The sequence below is a fragment of the Biomphalaria glabrata genome, chromosome 17 (genome assembly GCF_947242115.1).
Source record: "Biomphalaria glabrata chromosome 17, xgBioGlab47.1, whole genome shotgun sequence".
Classification (NCBI taxonomy): domain Eukaryota; kingdom Metazoa; phylum Mollusca; class Gastropoda; family Planorbidae; genus Biomphalaria; species Biomphalaria glabrata.
The window spans coordinates 2,970,562-2,997,695 of record NC_074727.1 but is presented as its reverse complement, the minus strand read 5'-3'; the positions used below and the strand labels follow the sequence as shown (position 1 = coordinate 2,997,695).

The 27,134-nt window shown below is 37.0% G+C and overlaps 1 protein-coding gene across 1 annotated transcript in view; it reads left to right on the top strand.

Annotated features, from left to right (window-relative positions):
* Positions 1 to 27,134, top strand: part of LOC106055892 (zinc finger protein 704-like) — a 35,042-nt gene that overhangs the window by 1,643 nt on the left and 6,265 nt on the right. Inside the window, exons 2-6 of the mRNA XM_056015119.1 lie at positions 8,094 to 8,275; positions 17,835 to 18,049; positions 24,215 to 24,315; positions 25,638 to 25,938; positions 26,762 to 26,911. Of these exons, the coding sequence (XP_055871094.1) occupies positions 8,094 to 8,275; positions 17,835 to 18,049; positions 24,215 to 24,315; positions 25,638 to 25,938; positions 26,762 to 26,911 (949 nt within the window). The remainder of the gene's footprint in view (positions 1 to 8,093; positions 8,276 to 17,834; positions 18,050 to 24,214; positions 24,316 to 25,637; positions 25,939 to 26,761; positions 26,912 to 27,134) is intronic.

Sequence of the window (27,134 nt, the reverse complement as noted above, 5' to 3'; positions counted from 1 at the left end):
TTCTTAATAGCGGTCCAGATGTTTAATTAACATACCCATTTTATTGATATCTTATTAACAAAAACAAATCTTATCTTATATAATACAGACGTTTCTTCAAAAAAGAAGATGATTACGTCCTACGCGTCATGCATTCTGCCAAGTCACTGGTTTTCCTGGCTAGCTCAGACACACTAGTATTTTTTCAACAATCCTTTCAGTGTTTTTACGAGAGATAATTAAGATTTTTAACAATGGTACTAGATTTGGTACAATATATGGTTTCACTGTTCAACTCTGAACGTCACATACTAGATACAGATCTAAGGTTAATACTTATCAATTAAGACATCTAAAAAAAAACCAACTAATTACATATACAATACTAGAAAATATTTTGGTTCCCTATCAAAAAATTTAAAATGTATCGCAATAAAATTTAAAAAATTGTTTCAATAAATTTGTAATTGAAGTCCAAGCAATCAAATTAATCTACCAATCGGTGGTCACATATAGAAACAAGTTAACTAAAATAAAAATAAAATAGAACTCCTTTTAAACTTGATGGAAAGTATTATACTAATGTCTAGTACATATTTTCAATGTTAACAGATTGAACATGTGTCTAGGCAATGTCCAATAAAGTTTAATTACTTCCAGAGGAGCCAGTCTGTCTAGCACTCCACTAGGTGTTAACTAGAGTATCCAGATGAATGGGTAGATTCCCGGTAGATGACAAAAAAAAAAAAAAAGGGGTGTGTGTGTGTGTAAAGGTATATTAAAGGTGAAAATAAAAATGTTACCTATAGTAAAGTGAGGGCCCATTTAAATTTTTCAGCTAGCTTGTAAGGTCTCTTTTTTTTAATTTTAAGTATAATTTTTATCACATACTGTCCTCATTAACAAAATATTAACAACAACAACGAAATTAAATAAACTCGAATTAGACTTAGACCTGATCTCTAGAAATGTTTTTGTTTTTGGAAATAATAGCTACAAAAGTTTTAATGTAAATAAATTAAACACGCGACGAGAATATATAATATTAACAATATGTTACTATCCAGTGAACGATTTGTCTGTGAACAATTTGTCCGTGCCGTGAACGAATAGTCGCGTGAACGATTTGTCGCGTGAACGATTTGTCGTGAACCAACTGTCGGTGAACAAGTTGTCGGTGAACAAGTTGTCTGTGAGCGAATAGTCCGTGAGCAAATAGTCGCGAATTGTCGGGTGAACGAATTGTCGGGTGAACGAAATGTCTGGTGAACGAATAGTCGCGTGAACGAAAAGTCGTGAACGATTTGTCGGTGAACGAAATGTCAGTGAACGAATTGTCGTGGAACCGTATAACTTATCTTTAAATGCTTATTTTTGGTATGTGATGATGTTATAAAAACGATTTTCCTTAATTATTGTTTATTTGTCTATGGTGAAATAGTATGGATCTATCGACCTTTTGAACATCAAAATCTAGGATCTAGGGCTTCGCCGGTATAAACATGGACGCCGGCTCGGTAACTAAAAACACAACACTATTTTTAGCATCAGCCGGGCGTCTATTTTTAGAGTCTACGTAGGCCAACGTCATCACAGCAGAGGGCTAGCGCTGTGTAAAATCCGATAACGGTAGTTTTTCAAGGAACAAGTGACGCTTTGGGTTTGAGGCTGAGGACGTCAGCTGATCCACACAGCTGTGTTGTTATTGATTTAAACGCATCGTTTGAATACTTAAAAAAAACAAACGATCGAACAATTTAACCCCACGCTTTATCGACCAAGTGACGCCGAGTACAAATAGCATTTCATTATCTGTATTAACTAATTTAAATAAAAAGAAAATGTAGCCATTTAATGATCTATAATTAGATGTTAAGAGGGACAGATAATTATTTAATTTAAAAAACAAACAAACAACGATACATATTTTTAATAGGTCTTATATACTGTCTTAGTTTTTCCCTTTACTTATGTGTATTTCTTCTGTGTATATTGGCTTTTGTTTTATACGCAGTCCAGCTGCCGAGTGTTGGTTTACTAACTTTATTATAGTCCTACTTTGTAAATTAATTTTATAAAGAATAGCATCTTCTCAAACCGTACCCTTACAAATAATAATATCTATTATCATTAATTTGGACAAATTTGTACAAAAGCTCCTTCTTCCCTAGCGCTATTAGATCATGGAATGGGTTGCCTGAGCCAGCCAGGGAAACCAGTGACTTGGCGGAGTTTAGGTCATTGGTTAATATGCATGTTCAAATGCATGACGCGTATGACGTAATCATCTTCTTTTTTGAAGTAACGTCTGTATCATATAAGAAGAAATTAGTATTTTGTATGCACGTATGTTTAAACCATTTAAAAAACAAGGTTTTGAAACGGGATGCATATGTTGCAGAAAAATTAAAACATGGTACAATGTAGTTGGCCTACAGATAGTATATACTCGGGATAGTAGTAAAGGCAATTTATGTTTCTTAAAAAAAAATAGTCTTTATTGTTAATAGACAGTATGTGGCATTGTTTGGAAATGCATTGTTTTTAAGAAGCTATTAGATCTAGATTTTAAAACACCCATTCCTTTTTGACATTGCTGCAAAGAGTGTGAGTTTGCCCTCTTGTGTGATACAAGTATCGCCCGGAGCAGGGAATCAAAGCGAGAGAACTCTGTTCACGTCCCACTACCTTTTGTTTCCCCTTTTTTTCCGCGCCATCAGTTGACATTTGAACTGTCAGCATTTTGTGAAGATTCCTTTTTTTTTTTTAGGGGGGGGGGTCTTTGTTTATTCCTTGAGTCTAGCATGCACGAGGGTCACCGTAATCTTCTGGACCAGTGATTCCCAAACTATAACATGATTTCACTTTAGAGTTGGGGCGTTCTTACTCGTCAAAATGAAGTAGCCGTTCCCTCCCTTCCTTTTATTGGCATTTCTTTGTTTTGTTTGTTTTCTATAGTGTTAGTTTTTTGTTTCAATCCTAAGGACGATAACTCAATGTTTAAAAAAAAGTAGAGTTACCCTTTTCAGACCTTGCAATCTATGGGTAAGATGGTGTAAAGGTAATCTTTTTTCTGTGGCCGAGGGTTGTCATGTGGCCAGCACAACGACCAACCGCATTTGCGCACCCCAACTAATGTCAGGTGCCCATTAGAGCTGGATGGACTGAAGTTCGTCCTAAAAAATCCCCAGATTCAAACTCCCAGACCCCTCGGTTAGGAAGTCGAGCACTTCATCACTCGGCTACCAGGCATCTTAACTTTGGCGCATATGATATTGTAGTATTTGAGTTACAAGTTCCATTTCTTTTGGACAGCTGAAAAAGTTTGGTCGCATAAAGAAAATTAAAACAAGCTAAATAATTTAAAAAAAAAAAAGCTTATATTAAGTGTAGTTGTATCAATTAGTTTCGATCTGTCATGTGATTAAATTTATAATAGATCTAGACCAGCGGTTCTCAACCTTTTATGCTCGGCGACTTCTTTTTACAATCCATCACTCTGCCGCGACTCCCCCCCCCCACACACACAAATATACAGAAAAAGAAGAGTAGACAATAACAATCCATATTTTCGATGGTCTTAGGCAACCCCTGGCAATCGTCAATCGACCCCCAAGGGGGTCGCGACCCACAGGTTGAGAACCCCTGATCTAGACTAACAATAATAAATCTGTGCTATTAGAAATATTTTTTACCAATTGTTTTTGTATAGAGGATATTTCACGCTTTTAGCTTTCTCAATACGCTATCACTTGTCTTGACCAGTTCGAAAAGGGGAGAAAGAAAGGGGTATTTGGGTGATCGCTTTTTAAATTCTTTTTTTTTTAAAGTGAACGACCTGAATTCGAACTCGAGGGCTAAAGCCTCCTCAAGCTATCACACTAACCTCTAGGTTAGGGAAGTGCTTATGGAAATAGAAGGTTTTATAGTTATCTATTGTTAGTTTCAAAATTTTTCTCTCTACAAAGCATTAAAGGGGACTAATTCAACTTATACCACCACATCAGTCTATACAATTTCTTTCCCTTGTTCGAGTTACCAAACAAAATAATGAATTGCCAACATTTAATTAACGAATTTGGTATTTTTTAAAATTGATTCTTGTGTTGTCAGGTAAAAGAAATAACTGTGCACAATTTCAACTTGATCCGAGATTAGGTTGTGCGAGAAATAACATGCACACACTTTTTACCAGACAGAGTTGATATAAGCTTTGAAATAACAATAAAACATGGTTTGCTTTGTGCTTGTATCCATGTAGCTCGATAAAAGTTAAGAAAACTTAAAAAAAACGGCAAGAGTTTTGTCAGTCTCACTGAGCATTGCGAGCAGATGGTGTTGTGGCTGTGGGTGGTGGCGACCCTTGTTATCAAATGCGGGCCAGATATCCAGCTGAGCAGAGCAAGTTTCAGGTCGTTGGTTACACTACGAGCACATGTGTCAAGAGCATAAATTGGGAATCAAGCCTGGTGCATGTTTAGCTTGTATTTTGCGAGTGCTACGTTGAGAATCGTTGGTGCTATAGTGGGCGTCGTAGCAGGGCTGGCTTTAGCTATTAGGCAAACTAGGCAGCCGCCTAGTGACCCCGACTGTTGGGAACCGCTAAAGTGCGCTGTTCATTAATTTTTAAAGAGAAAAACAGCTTAACTTATGTTATTGTTGGAGTACATTAGCCTGACAAGTTTATGAATAAATTGCGTAATTAACTTTTTTCGCTGTTAATTTTTTATTTTTCTATTTCATTTGGGGTCACCAAATCAGTTAGCCTAAGGCCTCCAGTCATCTAAGTCCGGTTCCGGTTTTAGAGACATGGGTGCTTTTCTTAATGTCAATATATATATATATATATATATATATATATATATATATATATATATATATATATATATATATATATATATATATATAACACCGGTAAAGTTCAACAGTTGTGTCATTTGAAAAAAAAAAAAAAGGTGGAGCTAGAGATATCATTTTCCGAAAACTAATTCTAAAAGAAATTGAAAATTATCAATTATTGGGGAAAATACTTAGACTTGCTCTTGTGCAAAGCATGTCTTGTTAATTTATTTCTGTAATGAGCGGTAGACTCTTCTACCTCATCAATGGTCGCTCGCTAAGCTAGCTCCGCCCCCCTTTTACTGCATATTCATTAGTCTTCCATTACTGAACTCAGAAAGTCTGAAATGTTTCTCAAGTTACTCAATCGTGCCAGCTATCAACTCTCCGTGTGCAAAGATAAAACATGATTCTTTTAGAAAAGTAACCTGGCTTTTCGCTTGAAGATGTTATCTTATTTATCTTAGCTTATCTTAGTACTAAAATATATCGTTTTAAAATGACTATCGTGGAATCATTGCTCTAAATGGCTTGTTAATTAAAAGAAAAAGAAAAAGTTTTGCTTGCTAGTTGATACACGACATCTGAACTTAACGCCTCTAACCTCTACTTTAAGCTTTTTTTTTTTTTTTTTTTGCATTGGATAGCCTCCACTTTTTACATTTGGTGTCAGAAGTGGGGCAGCCTATAAGCATCACAAAGATGTTCATGCTCAGTCACTTTTGTTTTGACTGGAAGTCAAGTAACACATGTAACGTGTACCCACACATTGCATAAGTCAGCGGTATTTTTAGCGCACTCATCAGTTTAGCGTGACCTACTTTGGGCGAGATTGTTTCTTTTTTTTTTTTTTTTTTAATTTGTTGTGACCTAAATGAATTATCGGACATAAACAAACAATACACGCTTGTCATGTCAGAAAACGAAAATTAGGGGAAAAGGAGGGGGGTACATTTTCTTTTTGCTTATCGATATGTTGAAATACAATAAAATAATACAAGTTCTACATTAAAACTTTATTTACTATTCTAGATTTATAATTATCATCTGCACATTACATTGTATTTGTATGATGATATGATGGAATACGGTGAGAAATATAATCAGCGAATCTTTGAAACATTTAAGCTTTCAAATCTTTGAATAAATTGTTTGAAATACAAAGTAGATGAATGTTTTCAAACAGGACAAATGAGGAGATATCCAGTTATGACGTCCAGAAAGTAAATAAAACACTTTCCCTTCGGTCGAGTAGAATAGAAGGATTTTTTTTTTATTCTGACTGAAACCGAGTTTGTTCAATTGCTAGTCATATAAATGTCACATAGTCGTATACATTTCACTTGTATAAATGTCACATGTATGAATGTCGCATGTCTTATAAATATCGCTTAGTCATTTAAATGTCACGCAATAATGTCCTTCAGAATTAAATCTCCTGCTGGGGATGGCGACGGAAAAAGTTCAAACCCTGAACCATCGAGACGATAGTCCAGAGCGCATACCACCATATGGGTATATATATATATATATATATATATATTGTTATTTTGACTGTCACTATCCCACCTACATCCTGACAACTCCAAATATTTTACCGCCCGTCAATAGTCCAAATGACGTGAAGTTTTTTTTTCGAGCAGGCGTCATACATGGATGCTCCCTGCCTGCCCATGGCGTCACTAAAGTTCACCGTCTCCAAATACGCTGAGGCAAAACTTGGACCATGTCAACATGACATTTTAAAACAGTATCGTTTTTTTTCTTTTAAAGAGTTGTGTGTATGAGGGGGGTGGGGGTGGAGCTAAACTATATGCCAGCTAATCTTCAGAGAAACATTTTTTTAAAAGTAGAATTGTTTCGTTTTTTTGCTCTTTCTTTCTTGCACAATACATTAAAAAAAACAAAAACAACATTACTTTTTAAAAGCGAAGGAATTTAGTGTGGCCTAGAGATAGCGCAAACGCAGGCCATGTCGACGTCACGGGCTTAAATCCTTGTAAAGCTGCGATTTGTGTCATTTAGACTCTGTTTCACAATGTCAGTGAAGGGGGTTTTGGCCGAGTACTATAAACGCTTGACTGACTGTACCAAAGGGGGGTCCGGATTCGAGCTGAGTTATCTTTACTGAGCGCCTTCAAGCAGCACGAACACCTTCTCCTACCAGCCCCCACCCCCACCTCTTCACGTGCCCACTAAAGAGATTGGGCTAAGTGCACTTGAGCTTGACATTTGCGCTTATAGAAAAGCAATATATGAGTTCTTGGCGTTCCACTAGGGGAGCTTCGGTGGCTGAGCTTTAAAGCGCTTGGCTTAGAACCGGGGGTCCCGGGTTCAAATTCTAGTGAAGACTGGGATTTTTAATTTCGCCCATGAGTCCACCCAGATCGTAAGTAAGTACCGTAAGTTGGGGAAAAGTAAAGGTGGCTGGTCGTTGGCACATGGCACTCTCATTAACCGTGGGACACAGACACAGATGACCTTTACATCATCTGCCTTATAGATCGCAAGGTCTGAAAAGGGGAACTTTACTTTACTGACTTTCCACTCGATTTTTACAAAGTTTATATTAACTCTGTCTCTCTATGTGGTAAAAAAAAATTGTACATGCTATGTCTCCCAAACCCATTCTCAGATGACGTTAAAATTTTAAACAATTATTTATTGTATCTAGCAAAACATGAATCAATTAAAAAATAGTCAATTAATTACTTGTTTGGTGTCGAAAAAAAAGGGAAATATCTTATATATATATTTCAGCAAAGTAAAATAGCTCAGGGGAGACAATGTTTAAAGTTTTAGTTCACTTCCTTTGCTGGGCATTATAGTACTAGGATAAGGAGTCACTTGTAAATCATTGCTTTATTTCAATACCCAACCCCCCAACAACCCTTTCATTATCCACACTCCTTTTCTAAAAGGGCCTTGTTGCACGGCTGATGTTGTACAGAGAAGGAGTATGGGATGGTTCCCCTGTGTGCTCGGTATTCGGCCTCTCCTCTAGCCCGAGCGTCTTGAGGCGATAGGGATGACACAAATTTACATCTGCTTAGATCCCTTCCAGACAGAACATACCGATGGAGGGAAGCTTCCATGGGCATAGATTTCCAAGAGTCTTTACCTCAAATCTTTTAACAATCACAAAGAATCGCCACATTCCTTTAGTTTCTTTCTGTTTGTTATTTAAAACTACGACAGGTTCTCTGAAGTTGTACAAACATGTACTTAGCCATGTTTTCTTTTTCTTTTTTTCAAATTTTGTTTCCTTTGTGCAGACGACACAGAAGGCAGCGCCACCTATCGGAGGACCTCCCCGACAACGACCACGGTGGTGACTTTTGTGACGTGGAGATGATGGACGAGAGGATAGCCGCCATGGTGCTCACTTCCCTTTCGGTCAGCCCCAAGTCCCCGTCGGTTGGTCAGCAACACTCCCACACACACACTGGCAGTAAAGGTAGGTCATGGTTCTGAGTTGAATACTTGACCTTTTTTTTTTTTTAACCGTACTTTAAAAAAATAATTCTCATTAACATAATTGTTTTATGATAACACATGTTATGACAGGAATTTGGCGCGAAATGTTATTTGTTTCGTAGAAAAGGAAAGTTTTGCTTAGAGACTGTGACGTGAATATTAAAAACAAGACTAGGATTTTAGGAGGTGAAACGAAATGTAAAGAGTAGACTTTTGGCGGCTCTAGAGTAAGGTCGACTTTAGTGTCTGAAGGGTTTATTAAATGAAATTTCTATACATCAAATAAGAACATAAAACTAAAATATTATTTAACCTTGGTTAGGCCAATAATAGAATATGCATCCTCTGTTTGGGACCCCTCAACTCAAGATAACATTAAGAAACTGGAACAGACACAAAATAGAGCAGTGAGATTCATAACAAACGAATATTCACATTTGACTAGAGAAACACCTTTGGTAAAATCACTAAATTTAGAAGGCCTTCAGGACAGAAGACTTAAAAGTAAAGTAGCAATTATACATAAAACACTGAACCATAATCTCCAAATACAAAAACACAATTTAATCAAATACTCAGAAAGACAAAAAGATAAAGGCACATTCCTCGTCCCATATGCTAGGACAAATTTGTACAAATACTCCTTCTTCCCTAGCACCATAAGAGCATGGAATGGGTTGCCTGAGCCAGCCAGGAAAACCAGTGACTTGGCAGAATTTAAGTCATTGGTTAATTTGGATGACTGAACGCATGACGCGTAGGACGCAATCGTGGTCGAGAGTGCCAACTTGGCTTGGTTTGGCTACCTTGAAGGGGGCTCGAGGTTCGACACCCGACTCGGGCAGAGTTGCGTTTACTGAGCGCCTAAAGGCAGCACGGAAAACCAACTCCTAGATACCCCCTCCCCAACACTGGTCCACAAATGAGATTGGACCAAAGCTCTCTGAGCATGCTATAAGCATGAAAGTAGCGCTATTTAAAAGCTATAATAATAATCTTCATTTTGGAAGTAACATCTGTATTATATAAGATAAGAAGATAAGATAAGTAGATCTTTTGGTAATACGACATTCGACAGTTCCCTTCACTACGTATTAAACTTCTTGTTCGACATCGTCTGTCAGCGTCGACTACCTTTACAGTGTTGGCCTCTCGCCTTTGTTACTTCGTTACTTGAGTGTTACTTCCGTTGAGCCTTGTCAGCACACGACACAGTGCAGGGCGGGCCATTGTCCCATTGATTGATGACTGACTTAATCCTGTGCACTCCCAGGGGAGCATAGGGCCGCAACCACACCTCTCCACCGAACTCGGTTCTGAGCAGCTTTCTTCATCTGCTCCCATGTCATTCCAGTACCCTCAGCTTCACTGATGACTGACCTCTTCCAGGTTTGCTTGGGTCTGCCCCACTTTCCTCTTTCCTTGTGGGTTCCAGTCAAGTGCCTGCCTTGCAACATTGGTAGCTGGTTTTCGCAGGGTGTGTCCTATCCAGATCCACTTTCGCTTTGTGATGTCTTGGGCCATGGGCTTTTGTCTAGTTCTCTCCCACAAATCGATAGTAGTTATATTTTCTGGCCACCTAATATCCGGCGTAGGCATCTGTTAACAAAGGTCTGGAGCTTTTCCATATTTGTTTTAGTGACTCTCCAAGTTTCTGAACCGTATAGAAGGACAGACTTAACGTTTGTATTATAGATTGATTGATACTTTTCACGATTCCAGCTAAACTTCGACTCACGTTGCCTTTACTGGGGGAAAGACTCTAAATGGGAGAGGAAACTGTGGATCCTATTGTAACGCATATTCTTTTCGACTGCTCCTGGCTTGCTGAATTTAGTTTCGATAGGTCTGGGAAGCAGCATGAGTTTGACCTGTCTGGTGACTTACTGTCATAGCCCACAACTGCAGGATTTTTGTCCGGCGCTTTTGAAAGAGAGGATTCGAACCTCTCAAGACTTCACTCAATGCAGTTCGATGATGATGATGACATTGATAAAATAGCTATATTGAAAGACAATTAGGTCATTGCTGAGAAAATGTGTTCTTTTTTTGACACTTTTAATCATCAGTAAAGTTTACTCATGCTTAGTGTGTGTCTTATATATATATATATATATATATATATATATATATATATATATATATATATATATATATATATATATATATATATATATATATATATATATATATATATATAGTATACTTCCCCTTTCAGACCTTGCGATGTATAGGGCAGATGATGTAAAGGTCATCTGTTTCTTAGGCCCACGGTTAACGACCAACCGCCTTTACTTTTCACCAACTATTGTCAGGTATCCACTAGAGCTAGGTGGACCCAGGTGCCCTAAAGATCCCGTAATTAAAAACCCCAGTCTTCACTAAGCAGCCAAGCGCTTTATCACTCTGCCACCGCGTCTCCCGTATCGTATATAGGCCTATTCACATGTTCAAGAAATTACTTTTGCTTCATCTATGTCATATGATTAAAAACAATATTCTGCTTACTTTGAGATTATAGCATATATACATGTAGCCTACAGGCCTACATTTATTAATGAATTGGTGTCTTGATATCTTCACATATTCTCCATAAACGTAGCTCTGTGGACAAGATTGTCGTTTTTTCTTTGCAACACCGCCAAACAGCTGTTCCATCCCGTGATCTCAAGTGAACCGCAAAATCACTCTTTGACATCGTTAATTAGATCAATCGTCTTTGATAATATTTTCTTTTGGTTTCGACCTCACTAATGAGTGTACTGGGGTGAATTCGAGTAAGCGAAATGATTTTTTTTTATTTACTTTGTGTAAACGCAAGAAATAAAGGCAATGGCTTTTTAAAAAACCTGGTCTCTTTAAAAGTGTCGTCATACCCGTCACGGCTATTTTTAGATCTAATGAAGCGTTTTCTTTGTTCATTTTAAAAGAGTTCACTATGTGTAAACATAATCTCAAAACGCCCCGAAGGTACTTAATAGAGATTGAGTGTCACACTTGTGTATAGATCTATGTGTATTTATCTTGTGCGTGACATCTTAATAATACAAGGGGAAACAAAAATTAACCGAAGGGCAGAATTGAGGTTACACAACTCTGGTTGTCATACAGCTAATTATAACTTTTCAAACACCATATACTATCTAAATCTACCTGTTTCTTTATTTTGGTCGCCAAGCCGATAAATGGTTGCGCCTACCAATAAATCTTCAGTAATACAGGGTTTACTTTCTGTGGATCTATCTATCTATCTATCTATCTATCTATCTATCTATCTATCAATCTATCTATCTATCTATCTATCTATCCGTCCGTCCGTCCGTCCGTCCGTCCGTCTATCTATCTATCTATCTATCTATCTATCTATCTATCTATCTATCTATCTATCTATCTATCTATCTATCTATCTATCTATCTATCTATCTACATCTATCTATCTATATAAATCTTCAGTAATACAGATATTACTTTCTGAGGATCTATCTATCTATCTATCTATCTATCCATCTATCTATCTATCTATCTATCTATCTATCTATCTATCTATCTATCTATCTATCTATCTATCTATCTATCTATCTATCCATTTATCTACCTACCTACCTACCTAACTACATACCTACCTACCTACCTACCTATCTATCTATCTACCTACCTACCTATCTATCTATCTATCTATCTATCTATCTATCTATCTATCTATCTATCTATCTATCAATCTATCAATCTATCTATCTATCTATCTATCTATCTACCTACCTACCTACCTACCTACCTACCTACCTACCTACCTACCTACCTACCTACTTACCTACCTACCTACCTATCTATCTATCTATCTATCTATCTATCTATCTATCTATCTATCTATCTATCTATCTATCTATCATCTATTTGTCTGTCTGTCTGCAAACATTCGCAACAATTATGATCAGTGGTAAATCGGAGAGAGGTTTGCTAAGAGTCCTGTGACATTGAGTTGAGCATTTTTATTCGTTTTACTTGTAAGATGTTAGTGTTTTGATCCCCCGTGGAGTCTTTTCCATACGTTGCAATCATATTGCCCAGTCTTATTAAACACATACAATGCTGCTGAACAAAGGACTGTATGTTCTGTTAAAGCTTGTAATATGGCTATGGCACCCTACTCTCTTTTAATTAATTTTTTTTCTGACTAACAACGGTTTAAAACGTAACTTAGGATTGATTAACTCCCCCCCCCCCCCCATCACCTGCTTTCTGATATGAGATTCTAAATCGTCTTTATTCGTTAGTTCTCTCCCTCTCTCTTATTGATTATGTTAAGTGGTTTCACTTTTATCAACCTCCCCCCCCCTTTTTTTCCCCCAATACACACATAACGAACGGGATATACATGTATGAAACGCTGATACTGATGCGCTTTTAGCTGATTAGCACACTGTCATTATATGAAAAACTCCGTTTATATCTGGTCATTGTTATGTTTCTATCTGGTTATATCAGAACTATTTAGTAAAGATCACTACGCCAGAGAAATGGTTGTTGTTTTGTTTTGTACATCATATTTATCTCCTCCTAACAAAGAGCTCCGCAAAGAATTAACCCATTTTTTTCCTCCTCTCCCCTCTTCTTTCCAAACCGTGACCTCGTTTCTCGAGCTGCGCAGTAGAAATCTGGGTTTCTAGGCCACGGGTCGATTGGCGGCAGAGAACAGAGGAACCGTCCAGTTCCAGTAACTGGGTCTGGTGAGGACACAGAAGGAGTTTGGGTTTAACACAATGCGACATTACCTTGACTGACCTGAAACAACCTTCCGTCCAAGTCCCCAAACCCACACATACTATCTCATTGATAATTTAAATTTTGAAAACTCTTCAGGAGAGAAGGGGGAAAAAGTACACAAAATGTAAACCATAATTTGCGATACATAGCATCATAACGCAGAGAGTGTAGTATTACGCAGGCCTGATGTGACTTACATTTTTTTTTTGCCGAAAATAACGCAGACAAGGCTATTGTCAAACGGGTATCGGTGTAAGCTCTTTTCGCCGTCTGCAACAGTGCTGCAGTTCAGTTTGCATTGCCCGAACTAGTTACACGAGCCACTAAATTTGGGGGTTAAATTTCTGACTGGAACAACGAACATATACAAGGCTTCTTTCTTGAAGACACGTCCATAAACGATAGATTACTTATATACTTACAGCCTACTGCCCGTCACTCCTAGTGATGTATGGGCACCAACAATGGCTCTCCATAGATACGTTTCTTTTATTAGTTTAAAGCATCATACGAGTAGCCTAATTCCAGGCTTTAATGTTTAACATCCGTTCGAGAAATTCTCCTTATTTCTTATACCATACGATAGGACAAATTCATGCAAGTGCTCCTTCTTCTCTAGTACCGCTGGAGCATGCCTGAATCAGCCAAGAAAACAAACCAATTAGGAGTTAAATTCATTGATTAACATGCATGACTACATTAGCAAATGAAATGTGTAATATTTTTATTGCTATTCTTTGAAATAACTTTTGTAATTCTTAAAATAAGATAGTTTATTGTTACTAGGCTATGGTTTTCACCTTTAAAAAAAAATAATTTTGACTTTAAAGTCACAGAAATTTGCCAAACAATTATTCCATCTTGACAAGATTTAACAGGCAGTGGCTCTTGTTTTGTTTTTGATAGTACCGCACGGTAGATCATAGATGACATCATTTTTCGAGTTCTGTTCTTCCTGAAAAATCATGCAACGATTACGGTTGCCTTGTTGAGATAAGTAACTAGCAGGATCCCAATAACTGGAGTTGAGTAAATAGCAGACTATCTGGCTTGTATTTTTAACACCTATTCTTAATTCAGAAGTAATAGAACTAGTGATCTGTGAGCGAAGACTTAGGGTTTTTTTTTTGTTAAATATATGTTCATAGATAAAATGGGGGTGTGCTGGCTGAGTGGTAAAGTGCTTGACCTCTGAACCTAGGGGTCTCGGGTGCGAATCTGTTGAAGAGTGGAATTTTGAACTTTAGAATTTTTTTTTAGGACGTTCAGAGTCCACCCAACTTTGATGGTGTTGGGTAAAGTAAAGGCGGTTGGACATTGTGCTGGCCACTTGACACCCTCGTTGACTCGGCCGTAGAAACGAGACTACATTTACATCATTGGCCCTATAGATCGCAAGTCCTGAAAGGGATAAATTACTACTGCTACCTAAAAATACAATGACATATAATTATAGATACAATAATTGTTAAAGATCTGTATAATTTTAATAATAAAAAAAGAAATAATAATAATAGCAACATATTCGATTCCGAATATTAAAGATGAGTGCAGTGTATTATATGTTTCACGGTTAAAATGTCATATTAAAAAAAAAAAAGGTATTGACAACTATAATTTATTCTTTGTTAAATACTTTTTAAAATAATATAACACCCCAACCCATGAACGCGATTGTATCACAGCCAATAAAGCCTATATTAAGCATATTATATCTATGATTATAGTACGCGAATACATTTTTTTAAAAGTGTGCTGTTTTAAAGATAGATTCAAAGATAACGCAGTGTAAATAAGATTACTTATGTAACATTCATAATAATCTTGATTGATTATGTAAGCCAATGACAATATGGCGTACAAAATGCACTTTTTTTATTTGTTTGTTTATAATGTGAATCGCCTGCTCGATTCAACAGGTGTTACACAGTGCTCGCCCTTGGTGTGTTGATAGTGTAGACTTTTTCTCTGTTCAAATGTTTGCCTTGCATGAGGAAAAAAAAAAACCGCTGACGTTGTAAGATCTGGCTGTGGTGTCAGTCAGCTCATCTGGCCCTTTAGTTCTTTTCAAGGCCGTGTATAGGTTAACTCCCTTTATTTTGAAAAAGATAATTATAAAAGTATGTGCACATTCAGATTTGACAAAATGCGGACCATCCTCGCACCCTCATTTTTATTAACATTTTATTTTATTATTTATGGTTTTTCTACATTTTTTGGTATAACTTTAGAATATTTATAGATTTAGATCATAAAAAAAAAAACAATTTAAATCTGCCTAAAATGATAATCTCTTTTTAATCTATTATGATGCAGTTGAGTGTAATAGCCTATACCCGGGGTCGGCAACCTGCGGCTCGCGAGCCACATGCGGCTCTTTGGCTGTGAAGCTGCGGCTCTTTAGTTCCATACGCAAATATTAATTATTTTAACGAAACATTTTAAAAAATAGTTCTGAAATGTTTAACTAGTATTAGGCACCGATTCTATTTCTCAGCCTCTTGTACTCGCTTTTCACCACACCCCTTCCCCGTGACACGAGTCGTTACTGTCGTCAGTCCGTTGCAAGCTCTCGACTGACTTAGTCGTTGGATGTTTTTATGTAGGTTTTAATTCTCTTTCGACGCAAGACCAATTGGCATTTTCACCACACGCTTTGGCTGAGACTTATAGTGTGGTGTTTTAAGTAAATGAGTTAGAAGCGATTATCTTCTCAAAGTTAGAAGCAATCTACGAGTTACGCTAATCTGGTAGACTTTGCGGTACCACTGGAAATTGCACAATAAGGCAACCCATTTACATATGGTATGTCAAGACTGCTTCCTGCATGCATCTGAAGAACTGCTTCGTGATTTTAAAAACAAACCATAAATCTTAAAAAAAAAAAGATTTGCCACTATTCGCTAAAACAGTGAGAGATAGAAAAGCTAAAATGTTTTCAAATGTAACATATTTGCAGGTGGAAGATATTCAGCTTTCTTCTGTCTTATCACTTGTTGTGGATGAGTCTTGAGGAATATACACAAGGTGCAAGGTGCCCTTTTTGTCAGGATTATATCTTCCCAAGCTCCAAAAGAATTACTTCTAGGATTACTACCATTCTCATGACAAACTAAAGGGAAAGATAGAGCGAACGCCGTGCAAGAATACCTTGAAGACAATAAGATAGATTTAAATAAAATCATTTCAAAAGCAACTTATGGAGCCAGAAATAGGACAAGGAAAAAAAAGGGACAACAATGATTCTTCGAAGCAAACTAAACCATGGAATTTCACTACATAATACACCAAGTAGCGCTTTGTGCCCAAAACAATTCCAACCGAAATAGTTAAGGTCATAAATTTGGTAATCAAGATTGTTAACAGCATCTTGTCAAAAGCATCCTACCATCGTCAGTTTAAAGACTTTTTAAATGAAATGGAGACTGTTTTTTTTTTTCACAATAAAGTGCGATGGCTTTCCAAAGGTTGAAACGTTTCGCTTTGTGCTTGAATGATAAATGCATAAATCCCCCTGAAATAGTGGCAAAAAGTTTACTTTATGGTGGATATAACAGAGAAGTTCAATAAGCTGAATCTAAAACTACAAGGTAAGGGAAACATAGCCTATGTTTTGGTAGTAGAATTGGTTTGTTTTGAAGAAAAATTTATTCTTTTTACAGAAGATATTCAGAGCGGTAAGTTACTTCATGTTCAATGTCTAAAGCAGTATCGCTATAAAAATCAGTGCAACTTTTGACACGAATTACTTCAGCACAGTTATAAAATAATCAAAGATGAATTTCTTGACAGACTTGAGCAGTTCAAAACCAACAAAACTATTCTAGCATTCCTGGTACAGCATCTCAACACAAATAGTCACGAAATCTACACAAAGGTGTTTGGAATTGATGCTGGATCAAATGCAATTGCTCGATTTAAAAAGTAAAGCTTTGTGGGGTAGAAAATTTACAGAGTTAAAAAGCAGAGTTAAAAAGAAAGTTGGAAGTGTTGGAGGTCCAGAAATGTATGTACGTAACGCAACAAAAGTGGACAGCTTTAAAAGGAATGCCGCGAGTCGATTCTGTGCATGGAATAATCTTCCAGATTTCTATAAAGTGTGGTGAAGAAGTTGGCGTTTGGAATGCTGACAATCTTTGGATCGACATATTCGTGCGAGCAAGCGTTCTCTTGCAGGAATATAATTAAAAGAAAAGTATGAAGCCAAATAATAAATCAAAATTTAGAGTCGTGTTTCAAACTAAAAACAAGTTATGAGCTAAATTGATCCAAACTTTCTAAAACCTTTGCAAAGCCATCGCTCCCATTGCATTTATTTGCTCAATTGTTTTTTTTTTTTTTTTGAAGAATAAATAGTGTGAGTACTATTTATAGTTGGCAGGCGAGAAAAAACTTTTGTGGCTCTTTAAAAACTTTTAAATTTTGTAAATTGTATTTTTTGGCTCTTCCGACTCATAAGGTTGCCGACCCCTGGCCTATACGGCCTATACTGAAGCAGGGGCTGTTCATCCGTCATTGTTAGTGTCTTAACAAAATCGCCCTTGTATATGTATCAGTTAAAGTAACACAACTAATTAGAAAACTACATTCTATAATAATTATATCTTCAAAAACCCTCTGACCTCAGAAAATAACAATGTCTCCATTTTCAGGCTGCATTTAGTTCTCTTACAGATTACTTAGAAACAGCTTACAATTTCAAACTGAATTTTGGTTCTTTTACAGATTACTTAGAAACAGCTTACATTTTCAAACTGCATTTGGTTCTCTTACAGATTACTTAGACACACAACTTACCTGTCCAGACAGCCATCTTTCCAGCAGCGTCGCCAGCAGTGGCTTCTACAGCGGGCACTCGGAGCGCGATGACCATTCCCCGCCGCTTCCACCGCTGAGCGAGAGCGCCCCTGCCCTGATGGGCTACCAGCCACCCACCCCAGCCTCCGACGATGACAGCTCCAACAGTTCTGGCAGACTTCTCATTTGTGAAGTAAGTACCCGACTTTTGTTTTCAGCATAATGATTCTGACGGAGCGAGGTGGCCGAGTGGTAAAGCGCTTAGCTTCCATAACGAGGGGTGTCGAGTTTAAATTCTGGTGAAGACTTAAGATTTTGAACTTGGGGATTTTTAAAGACGTCCTGAGCTAGGAAAGTAGAGGGGGTTGGTTGTCGTGATAGCCACATGACACCCTCGTTAACCGTTGGATATAGAAACATCATCTGCCCCATAGATCGTAATGGAATGAAAGGAGTTCCTATATGTATTAGTGTTACCCACACATACAGAAAGCACAGATCTTATAATAATAATAACACAATCCGATCATAAGATAATAAACAGCAATAACATCTGCTTCTCATGTGCTCATTATGATAGATGCATTTTCAAAGTAGCTTTTATTTCCTAAGTATTCAATCTGAAGATATCTGAAATAACTTACAAATAGAAAAACAAAATTTAATGAAATACTCAGAAAGACATAAAGATAGAGGAACATTTCTTATTCCATACACTAGAAAAAATTCATATTATGCTCCTTCTTCCCTTGTGCCATAAGAGAACGTATTGGATGGCTGCCTGGTCGTGCGGTTTACGCGCTGGACTGTCGTTCAGATTTATCGATGGTCCAGGGTTCAAACCCTGCCCGCTCCCATCCCCCGTCGTCATGCGGGAGGTTTGGACTAGGAAATAATTATCTTCAACTCTGAAGGAACATCCGAAACATGTAAAACAAACATTTAGGTTGCCTGAATCAGCCAGGAAAACCAACGACTTGGCAGAGTTTAAATCATTGATTAACATGCATGACTAGATTGACACATGAAATGCGTAGGACGTAATTATCTTCTTTTTTGAAGTAACGTCTGTAATTTTATATTTTTTAAAATTTACATAGGCTCTATGTATACAAGTTCGTCAATATGTAGGCCTACATATATATTTATATATTTATTTATATATATTTATATATGTAGGCCTACATATACATTTATAACTCTTACCAAGCTCTTGTCTTACGATTCACACGGAAACTTGTTTATTCATGATGCTGTTAACAAGATGTGAAATCCATTGAGGACTGGTTTGGTTGCTTTAGCCGCACGCAATCGTTTGAGATCTATTCCCCCAAACAAAATAAGAGGTTTTAAAATGCGGCCTTTAAATTAAATTAAACTAAATTGAACATTTAAAGACCACATCACAATTGAAGAGATTAGAGACAGGGTTTCTAAAGCGATTTTGACCCTACGATGACCTGCTAACTGTTGTAAAAAAAACTAAAGCTAAAACTCTTTGGTCATATTACAAGGTCTTCGGGGCTACATAAAAGAATAGACTGGCCTGCCATTGAAAGAGGTTCTATCCAAGGCAAAAGACAGAGGAATGGAGAAAGACGGTTGACAAATATCTTGTGTGATGCCCCAACGGTCCAACAGTTTAAGGGATAGGGAAAGGTGAAAGTGATTAAAAAAAAAGACTTTATAATAAACTACAATAATAAGAGAAGGAAATAATAATCCATGTCTAGTAAAGTCCTTTATTTATTCTTTCAATTTCAACATGGGGTTCATTTTTTACCAGACGAATTGAGTTGACCTATTTTACTCAGCTGACAACTCGTGTTGTGCAACTAAGCTATTTTAAGATCACACGCTTGCCCTCCTCTTTCTCGAAATGAGGTCACGTCACCGGCCGGTTTATTTGACCGAGTTTCTCTTCTTGTGTAACAGTCTGCCTGAGCACGGAGTAAAAAGGGGGGGGGGGAATCGGAGATGTTATTTAAAATCTTAAAAAAAAAAAGATATAATTTTAAAAAATGTTTGATTTGTTATATAAATGAAAGTATTTTAAAGAAAATGATAGCTCTTTATAGGCCCTACTTGTGCTGAATGATCAAGCGCGTATTGATATCTAGATCTATGTCGTCTGCTAAAATGAAAGACGTGTACGTTCTTGGAACGTAGACCTAACCGTTTTTTTTTTCCTCTACAACGTAGACCTACCTAACCGTTTTTCTCTACCCTATGTGGATCACTGATTTCTAAAATATTACAGACTGTTTATAATTTTACAGACTGTTTATAATTTTACAGACTGTTTATAATTTTACAGACTTGATAATTTTACAGATTGTTTATAATTTTACAGACTGTTTATGTGGAGGGGAAATGGAGGTAAAATGTCTAATATGATTTTTAATGGGGGAAAAAAAGATGTTTCAGTATACATTCAATAGTTAGTTATTGTTAAATTTGTTTTTGTAGGTTTCCACTTACGGATGGGGTCTAATTATATACATTATTGAACAAAGTGTAGACCATAAGGACGCCAACATGGCGTCCGCGCCCATCTTATGTATTTAGGCTTTTGTCAAGGGATTAATTTACACCCTTGTGAGGTTGGGTCCTAGAATATTAGTCTCTTGTTGGTGAATGCATGTTTTTGTGCAAGTTGGCTGGCCTCTTTTTGGTAGATAAACGTCATTTTTCCTACGGAGGGCAGGGTTTAAACCCAGGACAATCAAGACAGCCAGAGCGCATACCACACGAACATCCCAGCCATCCGTCCATTGTATTGTTGTCTGGTGACAGACTTGATAACCGTGACTCATTTATCTGGTAACCATGAGGACCTATTAAGCAACCAAGACACGATTTAGGTTGGATAGAAGAGATAGGCCAACTTACTGATGGTCAAACTGCGTCCTTCATCAGCTAATTTATGGATGGTCAAACTGCATCCTTCATCACCTAATTTACTGATGGTCAAACTGCGTCCTTCATCAGCTAATTTACTGATGGTCAAACTGCGTCCTTCACCAGCCAATTTACTGATGGTCAAACTGCATCCTTCATCACCTAATTTACTGATGGTCAAACTGCATCCTTCATCACCTAATTTACTCATGGTCAAACTGCATCCTTCATCAGCCAATTTACTGATGGTCAAACTGCATCCTTCACCAGCCAATTTACTGATGGTCAAACTGCGTTCTTCATCAGCTAATTTATGGATGGTCAAACTGCGTTCTTCATCAGCTAATTTATGGATGGTCAAACTGCGTTCTTCATCAGCTAATTTATGGATGGTCAAACTGCGTTCTTCATCAGCTAATTTATGGATGGTCAAACTGCGTCCTTCATCCGCCAAATTCACTGATGGTCAAACTGCGTCCTTCATCCGCCAATTTACTGATGGTCAAACTGCGTCCTTCATCAGCCAATTTACTGATGGTCAAACTGCATCCTTCATCACCTAATTTACTGATGGTCAAACTGCGTCCTTCATCACCTAATTTACTGATGGTCAAACTGCATCCATCATCAGCCAATTTAGTGATGGTCAAACTGCATCCTTCATCAGCCAATTTACTGATGGTCAAACTGCATCCTTCATCAGTCAATTTAGTGATGGTCAAACTGCGTCCTTCATTAGCCAATTTACTGATGGTCAAACTGCGTCCTTCATCGGCCAATTTACTGATGGTCAAACTGCATTCTTCATCAGCCAATTTACTGATGGTCAAACTGCATCCTTCATCAGCCAATTTACTGATGGTCAAACTGCTTCCTTCATCAGCCAATTTACTGATGGTCAAACTGCATCCTTCATCAGCCAATTTACTGATGGTCAAACTGCGTCCTTCACCGCTTTGTATTGACGATATCCCCTATAGCAACTAACACATGTGCCAGCAACGCTCTGTCAAAGGATCTAAAAGGCGAACTGCTCCCAAACCCATCCCCGCCTACCTCTGTACTCTAACACGCATACACCGGGTTCCTCCCCACCCACCTAATATACTATTGTCTGATTTTAATCGTTGTAGTCCAAGATTCTAATGTCGCCACTTCTTATACACCGAATACTTTTTCTTATTCGACCTTTTAAAATCATTAATTTCAACATCGAACTATTAATGAATAGATCCATGCACTGCTTGTTATATTTTCCCTTTATTGACACCTTTGGGTGTAATGAATGAAGCTCTTTTACACACTAGTTCGCACGCGCTCACAATCAGGCTGAATTTTTTTGATTTTGGTCCATGAAAAACAACTCCTCTTCTTATTTTTAAATTTCTGTACCGTTTATGTTGACCTATTTACATGATCAGAGTGTAAGTTCTCTACATGAGTAGGACATACAATGGCGCGCACACATATAGATCTAGGTCTGTAGGCATGCACTTTAGTTCAAGCATCTATATGTGGGTGTAGGAACACTCCGCTGTTTATTATTCCCTCCCCTAGTATGTTGTACTAAGTGTTACCGGCGAGGTCATGTGTTATGACGTAGCACGTGCAGTTGATGTGTTTACATCACGTGATGCTGCGGCATAATTTGGCCCCGTTTGGCCCGGTATTCTTCTTACAAAAGAAAATAGTTTTGAAACATTGAGGTTATGTGGTTATGCAAATGTCTGTTTTTGGAGATGCAGCTTAGAGGGTTGGCCTTTACAGATTTAGATCTAAGTAGAGTCACCTCTAGATTTACTTAATGTACACCTGTGGATATCTCATCAAATGTTTTAAATAGTTTTAAATTATCCTAAACTCCCAACTGTTAAACAGGTCTAATAAAATTAAACATTATCGATTTGACCTAATTGGGTTAAAAAAGTGTGTAAACGTCACTTCCTAAACGTGGCAAGTAAACATCGTAAAAAAGTAAATAAATAAATAAAATGTTACTGAACTGTTTGTTTCTTATCCTTTCATTTAAGATTCTGGGCCCTAAGTAAAGGGCATTTTGATGATCCATAACTTTGTCAGCATTAAAAATTAATAATCAAGACAGAAGTAGAGATAAAATGATAAGTTTAGGCCTTTAATTCAATCTAGGCACTTTACTAGCAGTGTAGACCTACACCCAGATCTGTGTACATTTCAAGTGTTATCTTATATGATACAGACGTGTCAGGTACCCATTAGAGCTGGTTGGACTAAGAGGTGCTAAAAAATCTCAAAATAAAAAATACAAGTCTTCACCAGGATTCAAACCCGGGACTCCTAGTTCAGAACCCAAGCGCTTTACCACTCAGCCACCACACCTCCTCAGTGTGACACTGCCACTGTTTAATTTGACCACCATACAACTGACATTTCATAAATTTAGTATCTTGAGAGATGTACCCAGAACAGCTGCCACCCTGAGAAGCTTATTCTTATATACTGACATTAGGAAATAGTAATAATAATAATCTTTATTATCCATAAGGAAATTTGTCTTACCATTTTTGCATTACACCAAACATTACAACTATAGAAAAGCTAAATATACATTCACACCAGACTCACTTCTAATTTACATGCAAAACCACTCATCATAACATTTACCTATCCTATAAGCAAGGCCAGATTTAACTAAAGGCAACATAAACTATAGCTTAGGGCCCCTAAGAACTACTTAACACTGACATATTTATAAATAGTCCTCAAAAGGGCTCCATATCTCAAATAGTTTAGGGCCTACGTCTTAATATGCCACTATGCAGCTATAAGCACTGTTTGATAGTGTGGCCCTTTAGAAAATATAGTTTAGTTATCTTATCTTATAAATTACAGATGTTCTTTCAAAAAAGAGAATGTTTGTTGGTAAAATTACACTGCTAAAAAAATGAAGCAGTAACAGTAACTAAGGGAATTAAAAAAAAAGCATACATATTTTTATAGCACAATTAGAGGCTTTTTGATATACATTTTTAGATTTACCTATCCCTTAGTCTTTTGGACCGTTTGGGCACCATGCATTGTTCGTTGATTCATTGACCGTCTTTCTACATTCTTCTGTCTTTTGCCTTTGTTAGAACCTCTTTCAATGGCAGGCCTGTCCATTCTTTTATGTTGCCCTCCCATCGCTTTCTCTTTCTTCTTCTTTTTCCTGGTACTGTTCCCTGAAGGAAGGTCTTTGCGAACCCCAAAGATCTTGTAATATGGCCATAGCCAACAGGGCTTTAAAAAGGGCATCAATATTAATATACATATTCTGCTTTAAATGATTAATTTTAAAGATATCCATACTATTTGAAAATACACTATTCATTAACATTGGCAACTTAAGTTTTATGATCTAATGTTAAAGTGAATAATTGATGTACCATTTTTTATATGTTCTACAGTGTGTTCAATGTAATGTATTTTTGATTTACAGGAAGAGGAAGACATTGTGTACAAGTGTACATGGAGAGGATGTAAGGAAACATGTACATCAAGAAATCAGATGGAGAGACACATTCGAAGACAGCATTTTAAGTAAGTCTAAGAAATAGATGGAAACACAAATAGTGATAATGAATTAAAAAGATAGGGGAAATACAAGTATCGATCATGAACTAGAGAACACAAGCTGCCTGATTGTGCGGTTTGCACAATGGGCTGTCGTTCAGATGTATTTATCGATGGTTGCGGGTTCAAACCTGCCCGCTCCCATCCCCTGTCATCCTGCTGGAGGTTTGGACTAGGAAGTAATTTATCTTCAACTCTGAAGGAACATCTGAAACATGTAGAACATTTTACAAACATCCTGACATCAGAAATGCAAGATATTAATTGTGATATAGGAGATACAAAATAATTGATTGTCACATTGGCAGTGCTAGTTAATGATTATGCTAAAGAGGCACACGCTATTGTCCAAAAAAGGGAATTAGGAAATCTTTAGTTAGGGGTTGTTTTTATGATTTTTTTACCTTAATTTTTTAGTGGAAGTAGAAAATAAAGAAATTATAATAAATTATAGCTTTTATACATACTTCATGCTTATAGCATGCTCAGAGTGCTATGGTTTGTGGACCAGTGGGGGAAGGGGGTATATGGGAGAATGTTTTTCTGTAGGCCTTAAGGCACTCAGTAAACACAACTCTGCTCGAGTCGGGTGTCGAACCTCTAGTTCCCTTCATAGGTAGCCAAGCCAAGTTCAAGCGTACTTAGCCTCTCGACCAGATCTAAACATTTCTGTGTTTAAGCCCTTTAAAGTATTTATGCATTAAATTATACCGTCAAAGCTTATTATTACCAAAATCATATGGCTATATATTAATAATAATTTCTAATGTTAGGCCTTTAAAGTCTTTATGCATTAACCTATACCACCTAAGCTTATTATAACCAAAAGCATGTAGCTATATATACTATATAGCTCCTCCTTCGTGGTTGAAGATGAGCACATTTCTCATTTCCTATGGACTCGAAGGTGGCTGTAAAGACCAATCCTCGCTTTGAATATCCGGCCACATATGTGGCATGGGTGGGTTAGGTCAGTTACAGATAGGCCGGCTTCATCTCTCGGCTTTTTGTTGGTTCGGTTCGGCGCTCTTTCGCCCTGGCCACTCTTCTTGCTTAAAATCTTGAGACTCCGAGACTCACAGCTTCACGCCATGAGGAGCGATCAAGAGTTAGTGTTTCCCAGCCATGGATGTCGATATTACATTCCTTGAAGGCGCTCTTGAGAGTGTCTTAGTAGTGCTTGTATTGGCCTCCTTGGGAGCACTTTCCTGCTTTTCTAGATACTTGTATGTTTTATTTTTTTTTTTCATGCTGTTATTTTTTTCACCTTTTCATTACTATTATTTTAGTCGAGACAGTGACTTGGAGTTGACAGACAACGAGGAAGACTTTCATTACACGGAGGTCAACGTCTCCTCCCAGTCCATCAACACGATGACAAAATCATTTGCAGCGATGAATACGTCCTCAAGGTCTCCCCTGGAGGAGAACAGGAGTCGACATGCTAGTGAAGATTTGGTCAGTGTGTCTGCAGCCTCTGTTCCAGCCAGTAGCAACAAGAGCAGCCTCAGTCCCGAAGCTGCTGTCTACGTTATCAATAATGTAGGCGATGGGGTAAAGAAGGTGATGGACCATGACTATCAAAGAAAGGTATCATATAAACTATACTTAACTCAGTTTATAAATATATATATATATATATATATATATATATATATATATATATTAGCTATGCTTTTTACCCGGCTTTGCTCGGGTCTTTTCGATCTGTTTTTGTTTTGTAGTCTAATAAAAGGCATCCATGATGTTTTAATAGTTACAATCTATGTCGATGCCTTATTGACCTAAATCTGGTAAACTCTCTTGTGCTAGGGCAACTTTACATAGCTTAATATCACCGCTATTATCAAAGGAACTTTCGTGCCAAGTTTTATTAAGATTGGCCAAATGGCTTTGATTTCTATAAAGGACATACATAGATACATTCATACATACATACTCCTTACATTCTACTTTATGTAATAGATATGTAGGCCTATATGGTAAAAAATACACTGCATTGTAACTCAACCGAAATTCAGTGCATCTTGCACATTTTTTGATGCAGGTTGGTTAAGGCCTCTGTATTAATCACTTCCACATGTAATTGTATATTTGGTTGTTTTTTAAATGAATATAAAATGTAAATGTAAAAGAAAAACAAATTACAACTGAAAATTAAAAAAAGAACTAAATTAAAAAAAGAAACAAAATATAAAAACCTCAAACTTCTATTGACCCAATTGTGGGGACAATTTATTATTTAGTATGATTGGTTCTGGTGCATTGATATTCTAAAAATCATTATTTTTTAATTATCTTTAAAAATATCTTGTTTTAATGTATAAACAAGCAATGTAGTCCTGTTTATAAATGCATTTTAATTACAGCTTTTTATAAAAAAAAATCTGGATACATTGTTTTATTTTTTAAGAATGCAAAGATTGCCTTGGCAAGTTCTGTACCAACTGGAAATCTTGTTCTAAATGTTGAACAACCCAAGAGTTTACCTATTGCGATCTCTGAGGGTCAGATTCAGAAGTCTCTCTCTTGGCAAATTCATTCTTCTCCTAGTGGACATCTGGTAAGATATGTCTAAGTTAATGAATTGTTAATACTTACTTTAAGTTCCCTTTTCATTACATTATGCCCTGAAATTATTCATGTGATCTTTTATTCAGTTGTTAAATTTTTGTGGAAAGTTTTCTAGTCCAAAGATCTAACAGTCTTGAAGAACATTGTTCTGAAACTTGTTTAAAAATTTACTTCATTCAGCGATGCCCAAACTATGGCCACATCTGGCCTAT